We start from the raw sequence: 27,173 nt of genomic DNA on the forward strand, positions 1-27,173 counted from the left end.
ATATATACATAGAATAAATTATATTGCAAAAGAAAAAATTTCTCACGATTCATTTAAAATCATTCAAATGAAATCGAAAAGCAATTGGATTAGTCACAAGTTTTCTTTTGTGTGTGTGTTTTTTTTTCTATAAACTTTCCTCTCGACAACACTCCCTTTTCACTCTTTGACCCCCTTCACCCTCGTCGTCCCGTCCCCCTTTTTTACCCCACTACTTTCCGGATAGAATAAATTTAACTCGCGAACGTTGGACTCGCAAATACATTTTCAAGGAACGTATTCGTAAGGCAAGCTTCGCTCGAATTAGAAGGGTTCGTTTGTGTATGCATGCATTACATACGTGTGCGTGACTATGCGTGAATATTATTCGTGTTCATACCTAACTCTATGCGTGTTTGTGTATGCACTTTATGAAGGGAAAGCACCTCTTGTTGGCCCTTCTCGTCGTTGGTTGGAAACGAAAGACTGATTCATCCGGGAATATCCTACTTCTCTCATTTCTATCTCTATCTCTATCTTTTTCCTAACTTTATTTTATAGTTACACATTATATTAGAAAAAGATAGATTTTTCTATTTCAATGTGTTATAAGAAATTTTCTTACATTTTTTATATCCTCATTTCGTTCGTTCGTTCGTTCGTTCATTCATTCATTCATTCATTTTTTCTATTCTTCTTTTTCTTCTTCTTCTTCTTTTATATTTTTAACTCGATTTTTTCTCCTATTCATGGGAAATGATAAACAGAGTAAGTGTATCATTAAATATTTTTGATTTCATGATTTTCTTCGTATAAATATGTATGATTAATTTGTGTTAGATTAATTGTATATTATTATTATTATTTTTGTATTATATAATAATTCTATATGTATATAAATAAGACTGGTTTAAACTCCTAGGAAATATACGAAGCGTGTAAGATACTCGAAATAAGATTATTTGCGGACAGTAGGATGATTCGATGGAAGTTCCGTTGACTCTCAAATCTTATACGGTGTACATATCTATATTTTGTCGTATAGTAGTATAATCCAATAAAATATTTTTCAATCCGACTAGATCGACATTTTTTTCCCCTTTTTTCTTTTTTTTCTTTTCATTTTTCAATTTGTTTAGCAATATAAACTAAAAGCTGCTAAAAGAAATCTATTAGAACGAATAAAAATAAAAAGATGAGAAGAAGAAGACGAAGGTAAAATAGTAAAATTGGTTAACCAATTATTGAAAAATAAGAAAACTCGATTTTTTGTTGCTTTCCGAAACTTTTGACCCGTGTATTTTTATGTTGCGTGTATATTTGTGTGTCAGCGACGTTTCTCTTCTCTTCTCTTCTTCTTTTTCTTTCCAACTTTTATTTCTAGGTCAAAGAATAGAATAGAAAAGAATAGAAAAAAAAAATAAAAGGAAACAGATTTGTTCTTCTTCCAAGCATAGGAGTAGAGAAACGTTTTCCACGACCCTACACGATATAAGAGGTTATGCTTCCTAAATCTTATTGTATACTGAAAAATGTAATGTGAATGTGAATGCGAACAACGTACAATAGAAAGAAATAAAAAAAGAAAAAAAGAAAGAATATAGAACGAGAGATAGAAAATGAGGAAGGAAGGAAGTAAGTAAATGCCAGGTGCATTTACGATGCATCAGGGAGATCAATTAAGTTTTATCTATGTGTGAAAGTATTATGTATAGTTTATATTATCAATTATTTTTACCCACCCCCATACCAACACCTTTTATTCCATCTTTTGTTTTGTTATTTAAAAATTCATAAATATGTACTTAAGATAAAGTCTCCTAACTAAATTTGAAGAAAATTAATAAAAGAATCTTGTATAATCATATGCATACAGATTTTTCATTCTAACAATAAGAATATTTCATTGTAAATATAGACAAATGAATACAGTTGTACAAAATATATATATGTATTATTCAATTTGAATATTGAAAATATTCGAAATAAACAAAAAAAGAAAATTAATTGAAATAGTTTAGAATTGAAGAAAGAAAAAAAGAAAGAAAAGGAGTTAGGGGATATCGAAATAATCTAAAGGCGACCTTTTGAAGGGCATTCTCCTCACGAAAGCTCCTCTTATGAGAAGAGGATGCAGGAGAGGAAGAATAGAGACCCTTCGGGTTGTCATGACAACCAAAGAGAGAGAGAGAGAGAGAGAGAGAGAGAACTATCAAGCAGCCCTAATACTACATATGTAAATGTATATGTATATATATGTGTGTGTGTACATTTTTATATGTGTATGTGCATAGAAATGGCGTCGTCGTAACTAAGAGAACTAACCGATTAATCTCTTCGGTGATCATCGATGACTATGTTTATGTGTGCGTGAGTCCATCGACACTGAAAAAACCGAATCGATCGAAACATGCCTAATCTCCCTTAGGAATAATTTATCTAACTCGAAAATAACAGTACATATTAAGTGATAAGAGCCTTAGTTAGACGAGAAACGATCGATCGATACGGCAATTACGATTATGGTTTTTTTTTTCGTGCATTAGTAGTATAATGTAATTTCATTTGTCTTTTTGTTTTTTTTTTAATCTTTTTTTTGATAATCTGAAGGAGCAACGTCTGATAAATAGGATTATAGGATAAAACATCTGATTCGAGTTCCTCTAAGATTTTGTTTATTAGTTCTAGCATTGTCATACAGATAAATAATATGGTGTCATGTATTTTAATATATTGCTGGAGTTATTTTTTTCTATCCAATTGAAATTTAATAATTGTTGTCGATAGGGTTCAGCATTGATGATAATTGATTCGGTAACAGCAGCTGATAATATGTATTATATTAATTTCATCCTATTTATATTATTTTAATGTTACACACCGATTATTCTAACTTATAAAAAATACTTTTATATTCTATATTGTGAAATAGCACAACTACTGACCTCTATTAGTAAATAGCGAAAATAAATTCAACCAACCTATATGAAGTATTCATTTAACAAAATATATATATATATATTTTGCACATTGGACTTGGTTTTCAAGAAATAATAAATTACACGCAATCAATCAAAAATCCGAATAACAGCGATAATGTTCGATCAGAATGACAATTGAAAAAATTGATCGAAAATAAAATTATTTTATAATAAAACAAATATATATATATATTGACCAAAAATTTTCAAAGAAATTGCAAAGATGCACAATTTACAGCATTGCATTCTCTGACATTTTATGAACTTTTGCAGATCGATTTATATCTCGACAAAGTATTCTATGCGTAGAAAAAAGTGTGTTCTTTAATTTAATATGAAAATCATTAAAATCCGTTTGCTAAAAATATAAAAAATATTAAAGTATATTCATGGGAGCAAATCGCAGTTTAATGTTAACTTGTTGAAAATGTATTGTTAGGTCAAAAATACTAGGTGCTATTTAAAAAAATAAAGGTAGCCCTAAAAAACAATAAAAAAGAAATATTTTTCGATCATTTTTTTATTCATGTGTATAGTCAATCAAAAACAGATCAACTTTGGTTTAAAGTATTTTTTTGTCAGATTATCGCAAGTACTTGACAAATTGTGACTAGAGTTATTGGGACACTCTTTATAATATTATATAAATATATTTTTATATTTCAATAAAAATTATTCTCTATTAGTGTTTTAATAACATACTCGAAAATCATCGATTATCATCATAGAGTATCTTATCTTACATCAGAATATTTTTCCTTTTTTTTCATTTCTTTTGTATCCAATTATAATTTCGTTAAATAGCGAATAAATTAAACGTCTGATTCGAATGAAAGAAAAACAAAAAAGAAAAAAAGAACGTTTCACGACGAAGTTTTTAAATTATCTAGAACCTTCCGTGCAGCAATCTTCGAAGAATTGCAACGAGCGACAAAAAATAAAAGGAAGAGGGAACAAAGAAGAAGAAGAAAAAAATTGTAAAAGAAATAAACCTGCGAATCTAATGGAAGAAACTACGACGAACACGTCAGACACGTTCGCGTGTTGGAATTTTACTTGGCTCGAATTGGTCACATCATCCGCGTTATCGTAAAACTCGATACACAACAAAATCAAATCGTTAAATATTTCATCACACACAAAGTATATTACAAATAAATGTAGAATTAGTCTACATTTTATTTGTAATATCTGTATAAAAACAATAATATCATACTTTTTCCCTCGGATTTAATTCAAATGATTTAAAATGTGTACATTGTATATAAACGACGATGATTAATCTCGTTCATAGATCAGAATTTTGACGTCATGAAATCTTTCGACCTTCAAATATAATGCAATCACTTTTAATTCTCTCAATCCAATCAATTTTATTTGATTTCGTTTCTTCTTCTTCTTCTTCTTTTTTTCTTTTATTTCTTTCATGAAATAAAATTGATCGACTAACAGGAGATCCAACGTCATCAAAATTTTCGATTCGAGAAATACCCCTATGCGGATTAATTTATAATTAACAAAATCAATGTATGGATCGTAATTACAAAAAAAAAAAAAAAGAAAACAAATGATCTCTAACGAATCGAAAATGATTGTGCCCTTTTTAACGAGAAACATTGTCCAATTTAAAAAATCGCACAAATGATAATCATTTTCTTCGATTTTGCTCGGTTAAAAAGATGTTTACGCACTTTGTAAATAGATAACGAACAACACGTTGTTTCATTTTTCTTTCTTTCCCATTTTATTTATTTTCAACGATAGAGAGAGAGTACAAGCGAACTCATAATTTATTTCTATACACGTGTTTCGCGGTTATCGCACATTTTTCCATTTTAAAGAATGAAAAAAATGAAATGTTTAAAGTAACAGAAAGAAATAGATAAGACTAAATAAGAGGATGTTTCTCTGCTCGAATTTTTTGGGATAATATTCGATTGATCCAAAAATACACGCAAAAGAAATAAAAAAAAAAAAAAAACAAGAAAAATATTAAAAACGGGCAATACAAATTGCAGATAATTTTTCGTTTTAAATAATTCAACGAGTAAAACCTCTCTCTCTTTCTCTCTAATCTAATCTAATCGTATCGAGGATATCTCTGTCAAGATGTCAAGAAATTCAATCCTATTGGTACCTTCTAGAATACTTCTTTGAGTAATAAATCCATTTGCAAATGTTCATTAAATGTCAGAGATTGCAATGCTGTAAATTGTACAACTTCAATGTTCAATTGTACAACTAAAATGACTAACATCGTAAACGAGTGGCGTGACATGTGCATGAATATCGATGAACCTCGTAGGGGGTCTTTCCTTCGTTTATATGAGCTTAATTGAAGCAATGATTTAAATGCCCTCTAAATGAAGAGAAGTCGCATTGTAATATCGGTCTGCTAACGTGTCTGACGACGAATATACATACATACATCTCGATTAAACGATAATTTCTTATATATATATATATATATATAACATGTGGATATGTACGTATATATGTATTTAAATGTATACGTAGTTATATAAACATATTTACATGACGTTACAAAGGAACACCTGTCTTTTAAACTTTGATTGATCCCAGTAGATACGTATTTGAACCGATTATTACTGTTTGACGAATAATTTAAGATTTTCAATTAGAAAAATGACTTTTTACAAAAGAATAAATAGTATAAATAATCGTTAATAGTGTGTGTCGTAATTATAAATAATTCTATATGGTAATAATAATTTTTTTTAAATATACAGAAGAACGAGTTCTCGTTCTTGATCGTTAAAATTAATTCTAGCACACGAGTTTAACTCGTGCTCGTTTATAACACGTGATTCCGGTGTTGCATTACCTCTATACTATTACATATAACATATATTCATTCGTCGAAACGTATTGTATGTTTAAACGATAGATATTGTTATAACAGTTAATACCAAAGAAATTTATTCGATTGAGAAAAAGAAAATGTAATTATATAGAAAGAAAATCGAGATAGATATAGAATAATATTATAGTAATGTTACATGTAACATATTTAATAATCGAACAATATGTATAATAAATGTGTATGTGCGAGTGTTGGTTCATTTTGCAGTTCAGTAATGGTTTAACTAATAATTTATAGTGAAAGAAGAATAATAATTTTATAGAGAAAGAGAATCGTTTGAATTTCAATGACGAAGAAGAAGAAGAAGAAGTTTTAATTACGAAGCAACTATTATGTATGTATGTATAGTATAGTATATTCTGGGTCATTCGCACACAGTCGAAAGAAGCATGACGTTCATTAGAGCATTTAGTCGAAGTCAACAGAATGATTAGTACCAGTTTCAAGTAATATTTGAAACTTACGATGCGTGACATGACATTTGAAGAGAATCATTTCTAGGAAAAGGTATGATCTATCTTTCATTATTTAAACAACAACAAATATAACAGTATAATAAAGATTTAATGACAATTGCACGCGTGTCTACGTGTTTTCAATAAATTATTACAAATTATATATACGTATTGTTATATTATATATACTTGTTGTTATATAAATTTGTTTTTAAAGAAAAATTATTTCATATATAAAAATGAGGAATATTTTATATTAAATGTTAAGGATCATAGTATTCTTTGTGAATAAGAATGAACATTACGAACGACGAGTTTCTGCTCCGTTTCGTACCGAGCCAGACACTTTCACCGCGTGATCAGAGAACCGTAAAACGATGACGTGGATCCTTTTGCAGAATTCCGTTGGAGTTTCGTGCTGATCTTTCTCACGTCTATAGAAATCCACCTGTACGATAAAAAATATCAAAATTCACTCAAGGAAAAAAGATAAATGAGAATTTTTATTTAAATATAAATTTATATTCGTAATAGTTACAAATGTTTGACTTCGTTTATAAAAATTGTAAGATGTTATAGAGTGAAATAGATGAATAGAAAAAGAGAGAGAGATAAACTTTCGAAACAGCTGATTGTGACAATGAATAGTTTGATATTTATATAAAAGCTTTTGAAAAGTTCTTCTATAAATAAATCGCTAATTGATTTATATTTTGGTAAGGTCTCTCGAAACTAACGTAAGACATGACTTTTTTATTTTAAGAAACAATTTTAAAAGATAGATTTCTAGATATATAACAATGACACATAGTCACACGACTAAATCTTTAATGATGATGATAATAATGATGATGATGATGATGATGGTGATACGTTCATACGACTCGATCGATTATCAAATCAAGTAAATTAGTGTGTAACATACATAAGAAATGTTTTTCATAAACATCTTTTCGCAGAAGCTAATTATAAGTCTATAATAATATTTAATAATATGTGTGTGTGTGTGTGTTCCATTTATCTTTTTGTTTTTGTCTCTAGAAAAACTTGTTAATCAAGTTTCGTATTTTCTTTTTTTATTTGTTTTTTTTTCTGATACTTATAACAATCCGAAACTTATTCCTAATAATGAGACTCATTTTTATTTATTGACGTATTATTTCCTTACCGGTTGATATCACCAACTTTATGATAACTGCGTCTGTGTATGCTATGCATATGTTTTTGTAGATATTGCTTAATCATCTTCCTTATTTATGCATATGTATGTATGCGAATAACAAATTATAATGACGTTTTCTCGTCTGGACTGATTGTATCAGTCTTCTTCTTACCTCCTTTTTATTCTTCTTTTTTCTTTTTCTTTTTTATCATTTATTTTCTTCCGATAAAACGTATATAAAAAGAAATATACAACGTCGAACAAAAACATAGGTAGAAATTCAATTTTTGTTTCTATACCATAACTTTTATAACTAAACTTTAGATTTAACGAAAGATAAAAGAACAAAAACATATATTTTTAATTTAAATCAAGAATCACATAGTTTTATTTTCTTACAGATTTATAAGAACTTTAAAAAAAGTTTATTTTTTTGTATCAATACTTTTGTTCAATACTGTATGCAATATAAAAAAATGCAGATATGCGATGAACATAAAATATTCCCCAAAAAAAAGAAACAAATGTAACCGAGATATCCAATACTAATGCCATTGAATAGGCGAAGAATACTGGCTTTGGATTTCGGTTTGACAATAAAATCGTCATTTATATTAGTCACTCTTGACGACTGCGCGTTAATTATAATGCACACGCAGACAACACTTTAGTGACTGTAAGATAAAAGGGAGAGGGAAAGAAGGAAAAGGTTTAATACTTATATTCATTTTAAATGAATCCATAAAAAATCCCAAACCTTATAACTACTAAAAAGAGGTGGGAAGAAAACCCGGAAGAGAGAAAAAACCTTATTTATCAGACAGACTGAAAAAACCCTGCGGGGATTTGAACCTGCGATCTTACGTTCAGAAACCGAACTTCTTGATCGTTACCCTAAACTATTATAACACCATAACAATACTTGATATGTATTTTATGTTTATATACGCAATATTAAAAATCTAAGATTTTTTATTTTTTTTATCTTGTTTTTAGAAATATAAGAGATAAAAAATAAAATATTTAAAGGTTAACTATTATTAATATTTAATCGTAAAAACGATGATGTCATAACTATTATATGTATTATTTATGTGTATCGATCGATTACGTGTTTTACAGCTACTCGAAAGATTATATTCGATAAGAAATGACAAAAATTTTTTCAATGGGAGATAATTTAATCTTAGATATGTCATCAACGAAAATATATTGTAAATAGATATATATATATAATACATATAGGTATACGTTTGTTTTTTTAAATGTATCTTTAAGTATTCTGTAATAACAATTTTCTTTTTTATACAATTAAAAAAAAAATACAAAAGATAATTAAGGACCGATAAAATAAAAAATGGGGGCTCATTAAAAGAGATAACAATTTCTGCGTAAAAGATAAGAAGCTTTTTTTTTTGTGTTGTTTGAAAATATCTTTTAAGAAGCTATTTTTTATTTTTATTTTTCATTTCGTTTTGCAAAAATAAATGAAATAGTTACATGTGTAGAAAGTGAACAAACATTTCTAAATGAATACAAAATTTCGGTAAACGATTTTAATAAAAATGAATTCATTTATATTTAACAATTTTGTATATATAAGTGTTAATTATTTTTGTTTTTTTGTTTTTTTTTATGTTGAGAGATTATATAACTAAAAGTACTTATTAACTTTTTGTATTATTTTTCAAACGTGTGTTATTACTTATAAATATAATTTTCGTATAATTTCGCGCAAATAAAGTTACTTTACAATTTCTTTAACATTATGTCATTTTGTTTCTTTTGGATTATTTTGTTTCTACAAGGAAATTAGGTTAATATATACCTATACGTGTTTGAAGATAATGTCGTTTGTAATAGGAATAGAAATCAATGATAAATAAATAACTCCGTGAATCGTTTGCTCTTTTAAATGTCGTCACGTTCTACCGTAAGGATAAATTCACGTACCGTTGGTTTCGCAGTAGAACTTTATAAGAAGAACGGAAAAGGCCAAGCGAAAGGAAAGTGTTCTTTATAACGAAGGAGAGCAGCAGACAATGCAAAGATAAATACGGGTAGATCCTTTTACATGGATCGTATATAAACTGTAGATAATGTGTAGATAACTATAATAAATACAGATCTTAACTTTCATACTTTGACGATTATGAATAGAAAAATGTTAGGAGGAAAATAAAAAGAAAAAAATATTACATAAATAATAATATAATAATAAGACGGATATATTAGAAACAATTATAAAAGAAAAAGAAAAATGGCCAAGATGTGATTGGTATCTCTTCGTACAAGCTAGCACCGATAATTTACCACACGGAAAATTCTGATTACTTCGAATGATTGTTATGTAACGTATGCGTTCGTGTGTGTTCCATATGTGTACACGAAACACATTTTTTGTTGTTGTTGCGTTTAAATACAAAACGCGTATGTTAATAAACGCTCGATCTGACAATGACATAATAATTAGATCGTTAACGTTTTAGTGTGTTATATAGTTTTTTTTCTTGGAAAATTAAGTATTTGAATTTAGATTGGAAAGAAAAGTACAAAATCATAAAATCTAATTTATGAAAATGTTTGCAAAAATAATTCATTGATTTTTCAAGTAGCCTAAAAACTTGGATTAAATTAATCATTTGATTTTCTAATATAAAAATTCTCTTTATAAAATACAAAATGATTACATTTTAATTTCTCTAAAAAAATATTACATATAAAATTATATTATTTGATTGGAATTAAAAATTGTAATAAAAAACAAATAGTCAACGTCAAACGAATTAGAATTGGACGAAACTTGGTAAGAAGACAAACAATTTGAGATTCATTTAAATGTAAGTGTATAATAAAATAATTGATTCGAGAGATGCTGATTGCGTGAGTCAGGCGGATAGTAATTCACAGTGGGTCATCGTTTAAACGTAACGAGGATAATAAAGGAGAGAGAAGAGAGGAAGAGTGAGGGGATGAAGGGAAGAGGAGAAGTGAGGCGGATCGATTCGATTTTATCCCGTCTCATCTGGAAGCGACTTGTTTCGTCATACTGATAAATCGAAAGCGACTCACTCTAAACCGGTTAGAAGTATCTTTATCGTAAGTAAATCCTACGTTAAACAATGAATATCATTTTTCTTATATACGTATTTACACATATTTAACATACACATGCACGAATACTATGTGCATGATTTTTTTATTATCAATTAAAAATAATGAATTTAATTAGTCAACCGCGTCAAGAAAAATTATAATAAAACAATTCCATTTGATTTGATTGATTTATTTAAAAACGATAATGCTGATAAACCCTATGGAAGGATTCATTTCAAATGGAACACTCTGTATAGTTTTATGGTTACCTATTATGGTTAAAGGTTGTTTAATTAACTGTTTGCACCCACGTGTTAGTTGAGTGGGCGAAAGAAAAATAAAAAGAAAGAGAAAGAAACAGATACCTTAAACGGTGCAGGGTCAAAATATAACAAACGAGTGACGTTCATTGATTATTAATGACAACATTTCGATTATTTTCTTCCAAGTGGCAACATGTATTGAATAAATTATAGTTTATATATACTATATAATCAATATATACTACTATGTGATCACAAAAAGTAAGATTATTTATTAAATAAAACAGAAACTATTTCTTTATTCAATCAAAATATATTTTGTCTCGTTGCAATCACGTTTATTCTAATATTTGAAACAATTTTTATAATTGATTTCTAGTTTTTTCTTCGAAGCTATCAGCGAACTGTCTTGAACTGGCTTCTATTAACTCAAAATGGCGTCTATGAAGTAGTTTCTTCAATTGAGGGAACAGAAAAATGTCGTACGATGCTATTATCTGATAAATATGATGCTCGTTAAACGATATTTGTTTGATTGTTAACGAAAAACGATATGAAAAATTTCTGTGATATTTTAAGGACAGTTATAAAAATTTAAGAAAAAAGATCTTTGTATCGATACGAAAAAGACGGAAATTTTAAAAACAACAGTCACCTTACATTTTAATCATATAGTAGTATACACGTATTCGTGTTTTCTTAGCTCGTAAAGTTTCCACTGCCACGTTGAAATCATCTGACATGAGTGAGATTCGAAACAGATAAGCACTCGCTGTGGTAGGTAAATATATATATATATATACAGAAAACTTGTTTCTGCGTGCTGAGAATATGTTACCAGCTTGATTTTGATGTTTTAAGTAGGTGGCAAACTGCTGAATAGAATTGGATTTGAAATTACGTGGGATTGAGTTAGAAGAAAATAGTTCTGAAAGAAAAAAAGAGAAAGGGATACATGTATACTATAAAAGTATGTTTAAATATACAAAAAGCATAACTCGTTATATATCTATTATTTATTTTGATATAAAATATTTATAGTTTTAAATGGAAAAAGTACTCTATTCTATATTATATATTATACATTCATTTTATTCTCCAATTATTTGAATCTCTAAAATCTTAAACAATATTTCAAATACAAAAAAGAAATATATCATAATTTAATATCATAAATTTTTAAATCTATAAAATGCAGAGAGAGAGAACATTTTGATCTCTACAAAAACTATTATTCATATTTATTGAAATATAAGACAAATATAAATATCAACAATAATTATTAATCAATTAATATCCATGCACATACGTAATTACCTATCTCCATTTCTTTTCTCCTTCAGAAAGTCATTGAATTTAACTAACATAAGAAATGAGTAGTAAGTCATGAAAGTTCTAAAAATAAACTATTTTGCAAGTACGCATGAGTCATTGTTTTAATAACGATTGAAAGTAACGCATCGATCACGTTGATAAGCTTCGTGCTAAATTACGTTTTTCTTGTTCTTATATTTTCATTCTTTATTTCTTCATCTCTTTCTTTTTTCTCTATCTCGATGATCAATATATTTACAATTAGAGAAGAAAGTATAGAAATACTTATATATATATATATATAAATATGCACCTATCTCTTACCAGTAATCCTCGTTCTCATGATAACAAAAATAACACGAACAAATATCACTATGATAAGAACAAAACAAAACTTCTTCAACCGGATTTTCTATACGATGCCATTGACCCATGTATATGTATGTATACGTATGCATGCATAATTCACGTGTGTGTGTGTGTGTGTGTGATATGAGAAATATCGATTTACATATATGTAATTATAGTCAGAATAAGATAATAAGTATCTAATATAAGTATAATATAATATATCATTAGTCTTCTCGAAAAGTTCAATTGGATAACCTATTAATCCCCCTTTTCACCCTTCCTCAAACACTCACCATACCCCTCCTCTATCTCTCTCTCAGTTTGTCCACCCTCGTTTGTATCAAAACGTAATCTATATCTTATTTATTTATTTTATCACGTAAACGCTGGATTTTTGCAAGGCAGAAACTTGTCTTTTCGAAGAAATATAACTGTTTTCTAATTAATTGACACATCTTGTGTGTAACCGCGTTTTACGATTATTTTATTCTTTTTAATTATAATTTATGTAATTAAATAATGAGAAGAAAATAAACTTGAAGATTATATGTATGTATGTATATGTGAAACGAGAAATGATGAAAAAATGATTTTTATTTGCGTGGATAATAGATCGGACATAAATAGCATTGAAATAACGTCTTATCAGTGAAAATAAGACCATCATAAACAATTTTACGATAGTCGGATACTTTTTCCCCTTCTTTTTTTTATTTCATTTTTTTCTTCAAAAAATACGATATGTTTACTTCGAATATAAAAAGTATCTTTATGTGTGTAGATACGCGCGCATGTGAGCGTGTGTGTTTGTACGATGTTATTTTCTTCCAGGCAAACATATTTTTCGAACGCGGAGGAGGATTTAAGGTCAAAACTCTTTTTTTCTTCCTTTCATAAAACTTGACCACTCGTTGGGAGGAAAAAAAAAGAAGAAAAAAAGTATTGATCGATAGAAAAATATTTTTATTTCACGAACACCCCAATCGATCTAATTTATTTTAAATAGTTTCAGGAAGTAACTAAGTATTTCTGAGAAAAAGTATGCTTTTTGTTACACATACTAATTGATAGATATTTTTTATAGATGTTTATGAAATTTGAAACACAATGTAATCTACATAAATCATTTTTAATCAATATTATAGTTAGTGACTTTTGACTAAACATAGACCAGATTTACTTAACATAATACTTACTTATTAATTAGGAAATATACATAATTTGCAACGGTAAGAAACATAAATATTCATCATTATTTCTCGTTGAATATATCAACGAGAAAGAGAGAGAGAGAGAGAGAGAGAGAAAGAGAGATGAAGTTAATTAAGTTGGACGACACTAACTCATTGATCCACGAAATTGAAATTAGAATTCTAATCACATAGTAGGTGTAAGTCACGTTTCAAGGCTTGAACTTAACACTTAACGTGCCAAAGCTTATTTCGATATGTAAATGTATGATTAGCGTTTGCATGTGTGCGTACGCGTGGATAGATTTTTTATTCATGTATTTTCTTGGCTCAACTTGAACAAGCACAGTTCTTATAACAGACTATTTTTAGAAATAATTATGCACGCGTGTATATGTATATATATTGGATATTTCCCATAGTTACTTCGAATTCGAGATTAGAAATCGTTACGTAGAATTTTAGAAGTTCGTTTGAAAGAGATTCATTTTGTTAAATTATTCGTAGAGAATTTAAGCTGAAAATTTCTATTACAATTTAACGCGTAATATCGTAACAAAGTTCTAACAATTGGCATCGGTCCATTTGGAGAAAAATATGGGAAACGTTGCGCAGATTACGTTTAGAAATTTTCCGTTTAGAAACAACGACTCTCCACTTGGAATAAAAACGAATTTTATTATTATATTATATTTATTATATATTCAAAAAGTTATTTTTTTCAAATGACTTCATTAATTTTAATTAGTAATTATATTTATTTAATTGAATTGAAATCATTTCTAAATTAAATTAAATTTTTAACGAAAAAATTATTAGAAAAATAACATATTCTTTTATTACTTTTTTTTTTTTTTTATAGAAACTGAATATGAAATCTAACAGAAGTAAGAAAAGACGAGGGGAAATGATTGATTCAGATGAAATAAACAAGCCGAAGAAGAAGAGACCTTCGTAAATGAAAAGAAACAGATAGACATATAATGTATGCTTCATTAGAGATCTAATATCTTTAAGTTAGTTGGAAATAACGAACATTAGTATGATATAGACAGATTGTATGCCTTATAAAATCGTTTACGTAACTCGATTGAAAATACGGTTCTGTTTCCGCTTGTTTAATCTTAGATCGGATCTCCTCATTCGTGTTTTACAATTAGACTGACTCGTGCCAATGTTGATGACGTTTCTCTATCTCGAAGGCTAACGAACAAAAAACTAAACAATATTACAACAAACCAAAAGAAATAGAAAATATCATCCGTTTCATTTCTACCTGATCGTTAATATCATTCATAAATTCTCCCCTATGCGAAAAAGAAAAAGAAAAAAACACAATAAATTTATTCGTAAGATAAGAAACAAAAAAAAAAGAAACTTCGATTATTTCACGAAACTAATAAATAATTCATCGATCATTCCTGATTTACGATAAGCCATTGATGATAATTAGATGTCGATCGTGTTTATCCTTGTCGTTAGATCATATAGAAAAAAAAATAAAAAAATTAATTAGAATGGGAATAGAGACTAGAGAGATACGGATGAGGAAAATAACTAGAAGAGTATTATTTACATTTTACAACAACGTATTCTCTATGACGATTACAAAGTGAAATCGTATAGGAGGCGTCTAACTGTCTGGGCAAGCAAATCTCCCACTGGCTGACGTCCAAAGATCAACGAGAGGAGTCTCTCAATCATTCGTATAATTTACTTCAATAGTGAGAACAAAATATATAGAAAAGTGAAAAAGAAATCATCTCAACGTCGAATAACAACAATTAACGTTTAATACGTTTAATACGAATTTTAATTTTGGATTCAAACCACATTTTTTTACTTTTTTCTTTTCTACGAGCATCATCGATCACGAGTTTCTTCTACGTTTTCTTTTTTTATTTATGAATAGAAAGATTAACAAAAATATTATAAGAAAAATAATGAAGCAGACGATGTGCAATTCTCTTTTTTCATTTGGGGTTTCCCTTCGAGTATTATTCTCGTTTCAAGTTGAACTATCCAACAAAAGTAAAATGATTTAGAAAAAGGGGAAGAAGAGACTTAGTAGTGGCTCGTGTAGAAGAATTCTAAGTAAGAAACGTAGAAGAAGAATAAAGAGAGAGAGAGACACGCGCGTTTCTCTAAATACATCTTCGTGCTTTCTCGCGGTGCAATCTGCATAGCCAAAAGAAGATGCACCTTCCTAACAATCGGTGAAACTAAAACGAAACGATCCTAACGAACGTAAACAATTTTCTATTATAGTACCAAAAGTATTGGATCTGAGAAGATATAAATCGTTTATCGTTTAAATCAAATGACGAATTTATTTCGACTTGAAACAACAAATTTTCTACCATATAAACGTTTCGAATTTAGATCAACGTTGGATAAACATTTTCTTCATTCTTTCTTTTTATTTTTTTTTTGTTTTTTCTTTTTTTTTTTAACATAAATGATAAATTTTTGCATACGTTTAATTCAATCGTTGTAAACGTAAAAGAAAAACAAATAAATCGTCGTTGTATCAATGTAGAAATATAGTAAATAATAGAAATATAGAAAGTAGAAATAAAAAAGAAAAGAGCAAAAAAAAATCATCCCTGGTGGGGATCGAACCCACGACCTTTGGATTAGAAGTCCAACGCGCTATCCTCTGCGCCACAGGGACTTGATGATGAGTGCTGCGTACCGACATTATTTCAAAAAGGAGATTAATTTTAACCCTTGATTACCAGATGTCGCTACTATTACGTACGCAGTAGCGTATCATAGTAAATGAACGATAAGAATTTAAATGACATTTTTTCTTAATCATTTAATATAATAAACATAATAATAACACAGTAAATTCACATACAATTTTTCTAATATTTCATTAACTTTACTGTTTATTCTTTTCAAGTGTATACAAAATAAAGAATAAAATCGACGTCTAATATAATGTTTCTAAATTTTATATTTACTTGAAATTAAGGTTATGTGTAATATCGATTAAAAGAAAACTGTTTGCAGGTCAAAAGTAAAAGATATTAATATGTCCTTAAATTTATAAAATTTCTGAAAAAAATAAGTAAACATAGACATTTTTTTAAGATGACATTAAGCGTGGGCCATTAATGTTACATCCCTGAGTTGCAAGTGTGCAAATCCGTAGGAACGGAACGATCAACACAGAGGGAACCAAACCGAAGTATAGACTCTACAGGCGTGTAGTGCATATATATATATATATATATGTACGTAGAGTTCTACATATATGTATTTGTTTCTCTCTCTCTCTCTCTTTCTCTCCTTCTGTCTATCACCTTTCCAAACGATTGATCTATCCTAGTCTGTGGCGCTCGTCGACGAAGCATCATAAACAAAGTGCGTGTTACCCCGTGCCTAGCATGCATATGAGTAATAAATGTGATTGTATGTGAGTGCAAATGTAAGCGTCGTGTTTGTATGTGTGTATATGTGTGTTGCAGGCAAGGGACGCGTCGCGCGTCGTTGCATTTTGCGTGGTTCCTCGGAGAGTGTGTACGATAAGGATAAGAAAAATTGCACTGATCGTCATTTGACGTTTGTTGAACAGTGAATGAAAAGAACGTAATTAATAGTAATAATAATAAGAAGGAAAAGAGAGAAGAAGAAAGAAAAATGGGAAGGAAAACGACGAAAACGAAAATGAAGTATTTCGAGGGAAACAGAGAAAGGGAGAGAGAGTGAGAGAGAGAAAGAAAGAAAGAGAGTGGAACCAAAAAAGAAAAGGATAGAAAAGTAAAAGGAAGAGGAAAAAAAAGAAAAGAAAAAGAAAAGAAAGGAAAGAAAAGGAAGAGACGCGTATGTTGTGATTTCCGTGCGCGCGTAAGAGAGAAAGAGAGAGAGAAAGAGGGGAAGAACAAGATGGCGGGCAAGAAACATATGACAAAGAACGGCGGACTACCGCCGTGGCCGAGGGCGATGTTCGCTCGGTTGTTCCTCGTCTCTGGGTATTGCTGATCCTGGTAAATACAGGTTTTTCGGGATAGATAAAGGGGTGTTTTTGGCACCGGTAGTGGTGCTCCTTTCGAACGGGAGTTTTCTATAGAAAAGGAGAAAGAAAGGAAGAGCGAGCAAGAGGGAAATAGTGTATGTGTGTGTGTAAAAGAGAGAGAAAGAGAGGGATAGATAGAAGGGGTGGAAGAAAAGGTAGATAGAAGAGGGGAATCGTGACTGCCAAGAGAGTCGGTGATCCTGTGACCGAAGGAGCCATGACTACGCGTGGAGAATGGGCTCGATCGCATCGGTGTTGCAATGGCATTGCTCGGAGTGCGCTCTGATAAATCCAACGGAGAGCGCCCGATGCGCCAGGTGCGGCCTGGCACGAATCAGGAGCGATGACGAAAGGGCTAACAGACGACTCAGCAGCGGAGAGGAGTTGAACTCCGAGCGCGGGGAACCTCCTCCGCGCCGGATGAGACAGTTACGTCGTAAGAAGGAGGGGAAGAAAGACCTCGAGGAGATCGACGGAGAGGAAGAAGAAGAAGAAGAAGAACAAGGGGAAGAGGAGGAAGAAGAACGGGCCCAGGAGGAACCGGTGCCACTGGAGCACCAGGAGGAGGAGGGGGTTCAACCCGCCGAAGAGGAAGCTATTGCTATTGCTAATGCTGCTTCTTCTTCTTCTTCATCATCGTCCTCCTCCTCGTCGTCATCCTCGTCCTCCTCCTCATCGTCGTCGTCGTCGTCGTCGCCGTCGTCCTCGGAATCCTTACCACCTACTCCACCACCGAGACTCAATTTTCATAGACTCAGTATCCCTAACACTGCTACCACCACTACCATCACCGTCACAGCCGCCACCACCACCATCACCACCATTGCTGAGAATCATCCAACAACTGATCTCGAGGATACTACGATCGTCCGCGAGCCCAACGATTCCCTTGCAGTAGGCTTTTTTCAACGGTGAGGAGATCTCGTTCCCTCACCATTTTATCCTATTTATTTCCATTCAATTTTTCTTTTTTTTTTTTTTTTTTTTTTTTTTATACTTTTCTCTTCATTCTTGCCATCCCGATGTCTAGTTTCATCAGTATATCAATGGAAAATTCTTCCCCGTCTATGAAAACATTGCATGCAGTTCCTTGTTTATATCTTATAGATGAGAATTATGATCAACAAATATTGTTGTGATCTTGGCATTGGGAATGAAATTATATTTAGGACACACATATTCTTTCGTTGTATTATTAATATGTTTTTAAATTATATATTTATATCTTTGTCATAGGAATAACCGATATTCATTGTACCTATGACTTCTTGTTCCCATATTATTTTATCTTGGCACACGATATATTATTGTCAATGTTATTTCAAACAAACCGTTACATAGATTATTTGTTTTATATTTTTTTGTTCTCTATCTCTTTCCAAAGATTTCTTCAAAGACAATTCTATCTATTATTTGTTAATGTTTAATAGACATTTTTTCTTTCTATTTATTTTGTAGCATTCTTAAGAATTCGTCTGTATCCAATGATCTTAAGAAGAGATCGCATTATGGTTCATGGAGTGGGAGTATCTCCGACAAAGAGCCACTTAAACGATCCACTTCTGTACCTTCCTTAGTGACACGGTGGACCTGCATTCGCTGTTTGTTGGATAATAGTTGTAGCTCCACATTGGTTTGCGCAGCCTGTGATGCTAGTTTTTCTATAGCCCAGCTCGACGAAAGACACATTGGAAGGGCAAGGAAGGGCAAAAAACTGAATCAGTGTAAAATCAAACAAGAACCTAAAGTAGAATTGTTGAAAAATGCAGTATTTGGAAATTTGACCAAAAATTTGAATGCTGGCTATAGTATAACGTATGCTCCTGCTAATGCAAAGAGAGTTTATAACAAAGGTAATTTGTATTTAAGTGATGATTGTAATTATACATACATATATCTAGATACAAAATGATTGAATTATGATAATAATTTGAATCTATTAGGTATGGCACAATTGACAAGTATTAGTCGCAGCGAAAGAGGAAGAAACGTACGCGAGGAGTGGACATTACCTACGCTCGAAACGATGGATCCAACGTCGCTTCCCTACTCAGATAATGCAGAAACTTCTCAACGTTCTCCAAAACGTCACAGTCCTTCTATGTATGAAAGAGTTAAATCCAAAGTGAGTCGTTCTTTGTCTAATGGCTCAGTTGTGCAAAAGCTCTCTGATCTTGTTATTCAAAGACCCACCAGCTTAGTAGTGTCAGAAGCACAGGATGATGCCTTATGGAGTTGCGATAATTGTACTCTCGATAATGCATCTGGATTGGAGCAATGCGAAGCGTGTGAAGCACCTAGAAGCCCAGCACCGTGCAGTGGTGTTGTTATAAGTGTTCCTGCTTGGGAGACGCGTGCGCTCTCTTCAGCAGGTCCACTCTCTTATAGACGATCTTTCTCTGATGTTAATTCTATTACAAATGTTACTCAGAGGAAGACCATCAATCGTAGGAGTCTTAATGACGAAGAACCACCAGCAGTACCTCCACATTCCATTGGTTTCACTTCAAAACCAAAGTATTCTTATATAGGTATCAGCGAGCCTGACGTTCCACCACCATTGCCAAAGAAGCAAAGCAGCAAATTAGGTTTACTAGCCACCAAGGCACATAGCGAAGCTACCAGTCCTGTTAGTGATGTAGCCAGTGTGAGTCCTTTAAAACGTATGTGGACGTGTCAAAAGTGTTCTTATGCCTACAATCCCCTGTGGTCTGTGGCTTGCGATATTTGTGGTTCCCCTAGATCACCACCTTCTCTCACGCAACCTAGTTTAATAACCGTGACGAAGGATGGAGCTAGTTGTCCTATGCGAGTGCAGTCTCCCATAATAGTGTCACGAGACAGTGTCAGATATATCCCACCAAAGTCAGCTACTTTAGCTACCGCAGAGTCTGATTTGGACGATCAATTGGATCCTCCTTCTCCGGCTTGGACTTGTAAGAAGTGTACATTACTTAATGCCGCTTCGCGTACCACATGCGAAGCATGCGGCGGCTCCAAACTTAAAAGCATCATGCACTTAGAAGACGCTACGTTAAGGAAAGGGGAGAGTTGGGTATGCCCCTCTTGTACATTAAGAAATCCGCTGTCAGCACAAACTTGTAATGCTTGTAAGACGTTAGCAGACTTTTTAGAAGTGCCCAAGGACAATAGAATTCAAGGGCAAAGAAGTCCAAGTCCAAGACTTTGTCAACTTGCTAATTCAAAAGTTATTACTCCAAGGTATAGAAATTCCGTACGAAGAAACGGTTCCTCGATAGCTGACAAGAGACATTCAAGATCCAAAGATCCAAGTCATACTCAAGTAAGAACTTTCTTTTGTTTTTCGAAGGGGGAGAGTAATGTTTTATTTCTTATGCTCTTTTGTTTCTCTGATAATGTCACGTGATTTATTTTTCTACCTTTTACAGTGGCAATGTAAGTTGTGTACTTATGAAAATAAGAGTACAAACAGAACTTGCGAAATGTGCCAAAATTCGAAGACCTTATCTGAAGCATCAGGTGATAGACCTAGAATTATCGAGCCTGGCACTAGTACTCTTACAATGCAACGCCAGGAAAGTGTGGTGATGGAAAATTTAAGACAATTGGAGGAAAGAGAAGCATTAGAAAAATGGGAGCGTATAGTACGTTATTGTAAAGAGGTAAATATTAAAACTTTATATAATGGCCTTTTGCTACTCGGTTTTCCTATCAGCACTATATAATAATATTAATATTTTAATGATCAATTCATTTTTCTAGACGAACGAGCCCTTCGTGGACGATTCATTTCCGCCAGCTCCAAAATCTTTGTACTATAATCCCGCGGATACGAAAGATAATCACGTAGTTCAATGGAGAAGACCTCATCAAATAAATGTTGACTCGAGCGTAGATTCTAAACTGCCATGGGCTGTTTTTAGAACACCCTTGCCATCGGATATTTCGCAAGGAGTATTAGGAAATTGTTGGTTGCTTTCGGCATTAGCCGTATTGGCGGAAAGCGACGAACTTGTTAGAAGAGTTCTCGTGATGAGAGAAACGTGTCCTGAAGGAGCTTATCAAGTTAGATTGTGTAAGGATGGAAAATGGACAACAGTATTAGTAGATGATCTCTTGCCGTGCGATAAAAGAGGCCACCTAGTGTATTCGCAGGCAAAAAGAAAACAATTGTGGGTACCATTGATTGAAAAGGCTGTTGCTAAAATTCATGGTTGTTACGAAGCATTGGTATCTGGTAGAGCTATAGAAGGTTTAGCTACGTTGACCGGTGCACCATGCGAAAGCGTGCCCTTGCAACCTTCGGCGTTACCAAGCGAAGATGAACTTGATAAGGATTTAATTTGGGCACAACTTTTGTCGTCAAGACAAGCTATGTTTTTGATGGGTGCTAGTTGTGGAGGTGGTAATATGAAGGTTGATGAAGAAGAGTATCAACGAAGAGGTTTAAGACCAAGGTTAGTTACTATGCACTTTAATAATTTCCTAATTAAAAAAATAAATATAATTTTAAATATTTCAATTATATTATTCTTCCCAGGCATGCGTATTCTGTTCTTGATGTACGTGACGTTCAGGTGAGTTACAAATTAATATTGTAATCATATTTGACAATAGAATTCAACTGAAATGGAATCATTTTCTTTAGGGAATACGTTTGTTGAGACTACGAAATCCTTGGGGTCATTACAGTTGGAAAGGAGATTGGTCCGACGATAGTCCGATATGGACACCGCAATTACGAGAAATGTTAATGCCGCATGGTGCTTCTGACGGTGTATTTTGGATTTCCTTTGACGACGTATTAAAATATTTCGATTGTATTGATATATGCAAGACGAGAGTTGGTTGGAGCGAAGTTAGATTACGTGGTACGCTCCCACCGTTATCATCTCTGAGGCATTTATCATGTGTATTGTTAACGGTATTAGAACCAACCGAGACTGAATTCACATTATTCCAAGAAGGTCAAAGGTAGGAATATAATTATTACCTTGACCCTTGTTGTCTCTCTGTATGCGTATGCGTATCGAGTATGAAAAATGAGATATTTATTCTTAAGAATTTTTCTTTCTTTTTCCTTTTATTTATTTTTTTGATATGATACCATAGGAATTCCGAAAAATCGCAACGTTCTCAGTTAGATCTATGTGTGGTTGTATTTCGTACACGATCACCAGCAGCACCAGAAGTGGGGAGATTGGTTGAGCATAGCAAACGGCAGGTACGAGGATTCGTTGGGTGTCACAAAATGTTAGAAAGAGATTTGTACATAGTCGTATGTTTGGCATTTAATCATTGGCATACCGGTATGGAGGACACGTCAAGTTATCCGGAATATGTTCTTGCAATACATAGCTCTAAAAGACTTTTAGTAGAACAAATTTCTCCTCCTGCATTCGTTTTAGCCGATGCTATTATAAGTTTAACGTTAGCAAAAGGACAGCGACACGAGGTAAAGTAAAATTTTGTTTTTTTTTTTTTTTTTCAACCTCTTAACTGGGTAATATGAAATGTTTTATCTGCATATAAATATGAATAAATAAATTCCCCGGTTGAAAGGCTACAAATATTTCTTTAAAAAAGATTTAAAAATATTAATTAAAGTAATTTAATTTTTTCTTCTTAGGGAAGAGAAGGTATGACAGCATATTATTTAACTAAAGGATGGGCTGGTTTGGTGGTAATGGTGGAAAATCGTCATGTTAATAAATGGATACATGTAAAATGTGACTGCCATGAAAGCTATAACGTTGTGTCCACAAGAGGACAGCTCAGAACTGCCGATAGTGTTCCCCCACTTCACAGGTAAATTATACTTCTTATTTTAAAATTATATAAAATAAATTAATTATCATTTAATTGGTATTTGTTTTTTTTACAGACAAGTTATCATAGTCTTAACACAATTGGAAGGTAGCGGAGGTTTTTCAATAGCACATCGACTCACTCACCGATTAGCTAACAGTGGAAATTTGCACGATTGGGGACCACCCGATACTCAACATCATCCTCAAATAGATACTCAGGTCGAAGGTTTACACAGTCCTCGTTTAATCACGTGAAATTGAAAATAGTGTGTTTACAACTGACTTTTGTTTAAACGCCAGGGCGACGTGTTTAAAGTAAAAGATAAAAAATACAGAAAAAGTGCCCATTTTGCTCCCAAAAATATCTTTTATTATTATTATTAATAGCGAAAAAGAAAATAACAACATATGTCGAAAGAGATTTCGACTGAAGAGAAGATTTAAAGTGAACAAAATGTCTACAAACGAACAAAAATGAAAGAAAGAACAAAAAAAAATAATATAAAAAACAATTACGTAGAAAGATTCTCCAAGGCATAGTTAAAACATCATCCCAGAATAATTGAAAAGAATGAAATAAAATGAAATAAAACATTTTTGTGCTTTCTAATCGACGGTAATTTCACGAACAAAAAAAAAGAAAGAAAACTTTTCCTTAGGGACGCAGATTACGCTCGGCACGCGAAGGACAGAATACAATAATTACAAAAAAATTAAATAAATAAATAAAAAAGGAAAAAAAGAAGAAATTATAATTATAATAATAATAATAATAATAATAATAGTAATATTAATATTAATAGGATGGTTCACCGAAGTTAAAAAATTGATAATATTTTCTTCTTTGCATTCTTGTACGATTAATCTCGATTTCGCGTTCTGAACGAGAAAGCACGTACTTAAAAAAAAGAACATACAAAGGAACAAAAAAAAAATCAAGTAAAAATAAAAAGATAAAAAAAAATCGGGTGCTGATTATTATTAGAATATCTTTGCTGGAACCATTGATTCATAAACAAACAAACAAAAATAATTAAGAGAATAATAAAAAGAAAATATTTATGCGAAGTAAAAAACACACACAAGTTGAAAAATCTAGAAGTTGTTGCGTTGAGATCGATGCACGCTATCTTTCCAGATAATAATTACTGCCAAAGGTCTATACAAACAGATTAAATATATTAGAACACGCATTTAAAATAAAAAAAAAATAAATAAAAAGATTGTGTTTTTAAAAATGAACGGACGTCGTCTCTTTTGCGTGTGCGTAGGTGCAATAGCTTAAATTTTATAATTTCACAATAAATATATATATATTTCATTCCAATAACTTCTTTTGTAAAAATAGAAAAAAAAGATGGAATGAATTTTCTTCTAAATATAATACGAAAATAAAAAATGATAATAAAAAATATTTGCACTTTTATCTATTATTATTATTATTATTATTATTACTATTACTATTATCTTCTAGCGTATTTCATTTGAAAATTACCGAAAGTGTTGGTGGTGTGCATTAATATCAACGAAACGGCTTGTGTAACGACACACATTCTTTGCTTGTAATAATATAAAACCAAACCAAAAAAAAAAGAATAAATATGAAAGAAAAAGAAGAAGAAGAATTATTTTCTCAACTTAACATTTAAGCATCATTCATAAGAAATGAAATGACAAGTAAGAATTACAAATAAAAAGAAAATAAAACCTAAATGAAAAAAAAAATAAATAAAATAAAAAAAAAATAAAGTAATAATATAATGTAAAAAAATAATGAAAAGAAAAGAAAAATAATTGATATCTTCTAGAAGTCATAAATAAGGATTTGTGAGAGCACGATGCATAATATAATAATACTACGATAAAAAAAACAATATTGTTTTTGGGAATTGCTTCGAGTTTTGCTTAAAGAGAACGACGTAATGTAATAGAAATGAAAATACGATTTAACAATTTCTCATTTCTCACTGTTTGCCTATCGTGTATTGTATCGCAGAAAGAATCGCTTTTACATTACATAAAGGTGATGATAATGATGATAATGATAATGACGATGACGATTATAATTATGATAATGATAATTATGATGATGATGATAATGATGATGATAATGATGATGATGATAATAATAATGATTGAGGCTCATTCGACATGTACAAATGTAAGAAGGAGAAGATGAACTTTTGAAAGAAAAAAGTTCTTGAAGAAAATAATTCATTGATTATATTCTAGCGTGTCGTTTTCCTTGCCCAAATTATTTTAGTTTCCATCTCTTAAGTGGATGCAGTGCTTATTTATTAAAATTGAGGTAGCACATTGCTACAGAACCAAAGACCCGTTTCAGGAATCTTAAAACGATGTTAATAACATGTAACATTATTGACGCGTTCACTGCCATTCTATGCAATTTATTTTATTTGATTGTGTTTCTATTTTACTTTTTTAATTTTTAATTGTATTTATTTTGTGTGTTTGTTTTACTCGCTCTCTCTCTCTCTCGCTCTCTATCTTTTTATTTATTTTATTATATTATATTTGAGTAGCTGAAAAGGAAAAAGGGGTACAAGTAATTATTTTTTTTTTTTTAATAAACTAGACATTGTTTAGATTGTAATTCTGCACTTATCTCAAATTAAAAACAAATGTTACACTTGTATTCCTTTTCTTTTCAAGCCACTTATTTTAATGATTTTTAGTAAAATTTGACTGTATTTCTACACACTTATGCAAAAGTGCATGTAACATTGATAATTAATAAGTAATTATAAGAGCAAGTATGGCAGTTAGCGATGTTACAAAACCGAATTTAGCTGATTGGCGCGCGAGTCAGCTCTCCTCTTACATTTTTTTTATTTATTTTAACATATCTTTTGTATTCCTAAAGAATCAACAGTGCCGCTGTAATTCACAAGAAGAATAAGAAGAAGAAAAAGAAGAATAAAAAAAGGAAAGGAAAAGAACAAAAATTAGAGCACACATTGAAATTATTTTTTGTTGATTCATAAATTTGTAATAATAAAAATATGAAAAGAGATAATGTTTAGGAACACGTTTAGAGTATGACTACTACACTATTTACATACATACATGCATACATAAATACACAAATACATGAATATGTATTTATTTACCGATATAAAAAAAAAAAAAAGAACAAAAAAGAAATAAGCATTTTGTGATCTTCGACGAGTTGAAGTTTCCATTCATCGTAGCTTATATAATCATTTTCCATTGAATAATTAAGAAAAAAAACAAATGGAAAATCGTAACGATCTAACATGGCATTGCCTTTTGTATTGCGAAATAAAAAAAAATGTTATAACTTGCAATAACGACACGAAAATGTTCTCCTCTTCTACGTTCGATTATAACAATCGATTATTATAATTAGCAACTTAAGAATTGTTATTGAGATAAATATAACATCGTCGAGTTGATACCGTATTTTCACCGAGGTTCATACTTGCACACATACACACTAAGGACATTTACACAAATTTAACAAAAATAAAATAAAAAGAGAAGAAAAGAAGAACACAAAATAATAAGGAAATAAAACACCATAAATTGTCTGTAAAAGAATGGAGGAAAGAATAAATGTAAGAATCGTTTTCGATATTACTTAAACGCTATAATAATAATAATAATAATAATAATAATAATAGTAATAATAATAATGATA

At 31.0% G+C, this 27,173-nt stretch overlaps 1 protein-coding gene and 1 non-coding gene across 2 annotated transcripts; one reads left to right on the forward strand and one right to left on the reverse strand.

Moving 5' to 3' along the window:
• Window positions 1–16,276: 16,276 nt before the first annotated feature.
• On the reverse strand, window positions 16,277–16,349 carry Trnar-ucu. The gene has a single exon. It is a non-coding gene; the product is annotated as a tRNA-Arg (tRNA).
• A 548-nt stretch (window positions 16,350–16,897) lies between these two features.
• On the forward strand, window positions 16,898–24,233 carry LOC106792020 (calpain-D-like). Its single transcript, XM_014758116.1, has 11 exons — window positions 16,898–17,047; window positions 17,152–18,610; window positions 19,158–19,552; window positions 19,643–21,003; window positions 21,110–21,343; window positions 21,444–22,138; window positions 22,222–22,258; window positions 22,330–22,655; window positions 22,794–23,136; window positions 23,311–23,489; window positions 23,566–24,233. The coding sequence occupies exons 2-11, from the start codon at window positions 17,934–17,936 to the stop codon at window positions 23,744–23,746; spliced, it is 4,428 nt and encodes a 1,475-aa protein (XP_014613602.1). The 5' UTR covers window positions 16,898–17,047; window positions 17,152–17,933; the 3' UTR covers window positions 23,747–24,233.
• The last annotated feature ends 2,940 nt before the right edge of the window (window positions 24,234–27,173 follow it).

Source organism: Polistes canadensis, unplaced genomic scaffold (assembly GCF_001313835.1).
Source record: "Polistes canadensis isolate GaletaPanama2010 unplaced genomic scaffold, ASM131383v1 scaffold_371, whole genome shotgun sequence".
NCBI lineage: Eukaryota > Metazoa > Arthropoda > Insecta > Hymenoptera > Vespidae > Polistes > Polistes canadensis.

Bases quoted from the DNA above. Each gene is read 5' to 3' on its own strand.
- LOC106792020 (XM_014758116.1), top strand. From the start codon at position 17,934: ATGGGCTCGATCGCATCGGTGTTGCAATGGCATTGCTCGGAGTGCGCT. The intron at 21,004-21,109 runs GTAAGAACTTTC...TACCTTTTACAG, and splicing joins AAGATCCAAGTCATACTCAA to TGGCAATGTAAGTTGTGTAC. The intron at 22,139-22,221 runs GTTAGTTACTAT...TATTCTTCCCAG, and splicing joins CGAAGAGGTTTAAGACCAAG to GCATGCGTATTCTGTTCTTG.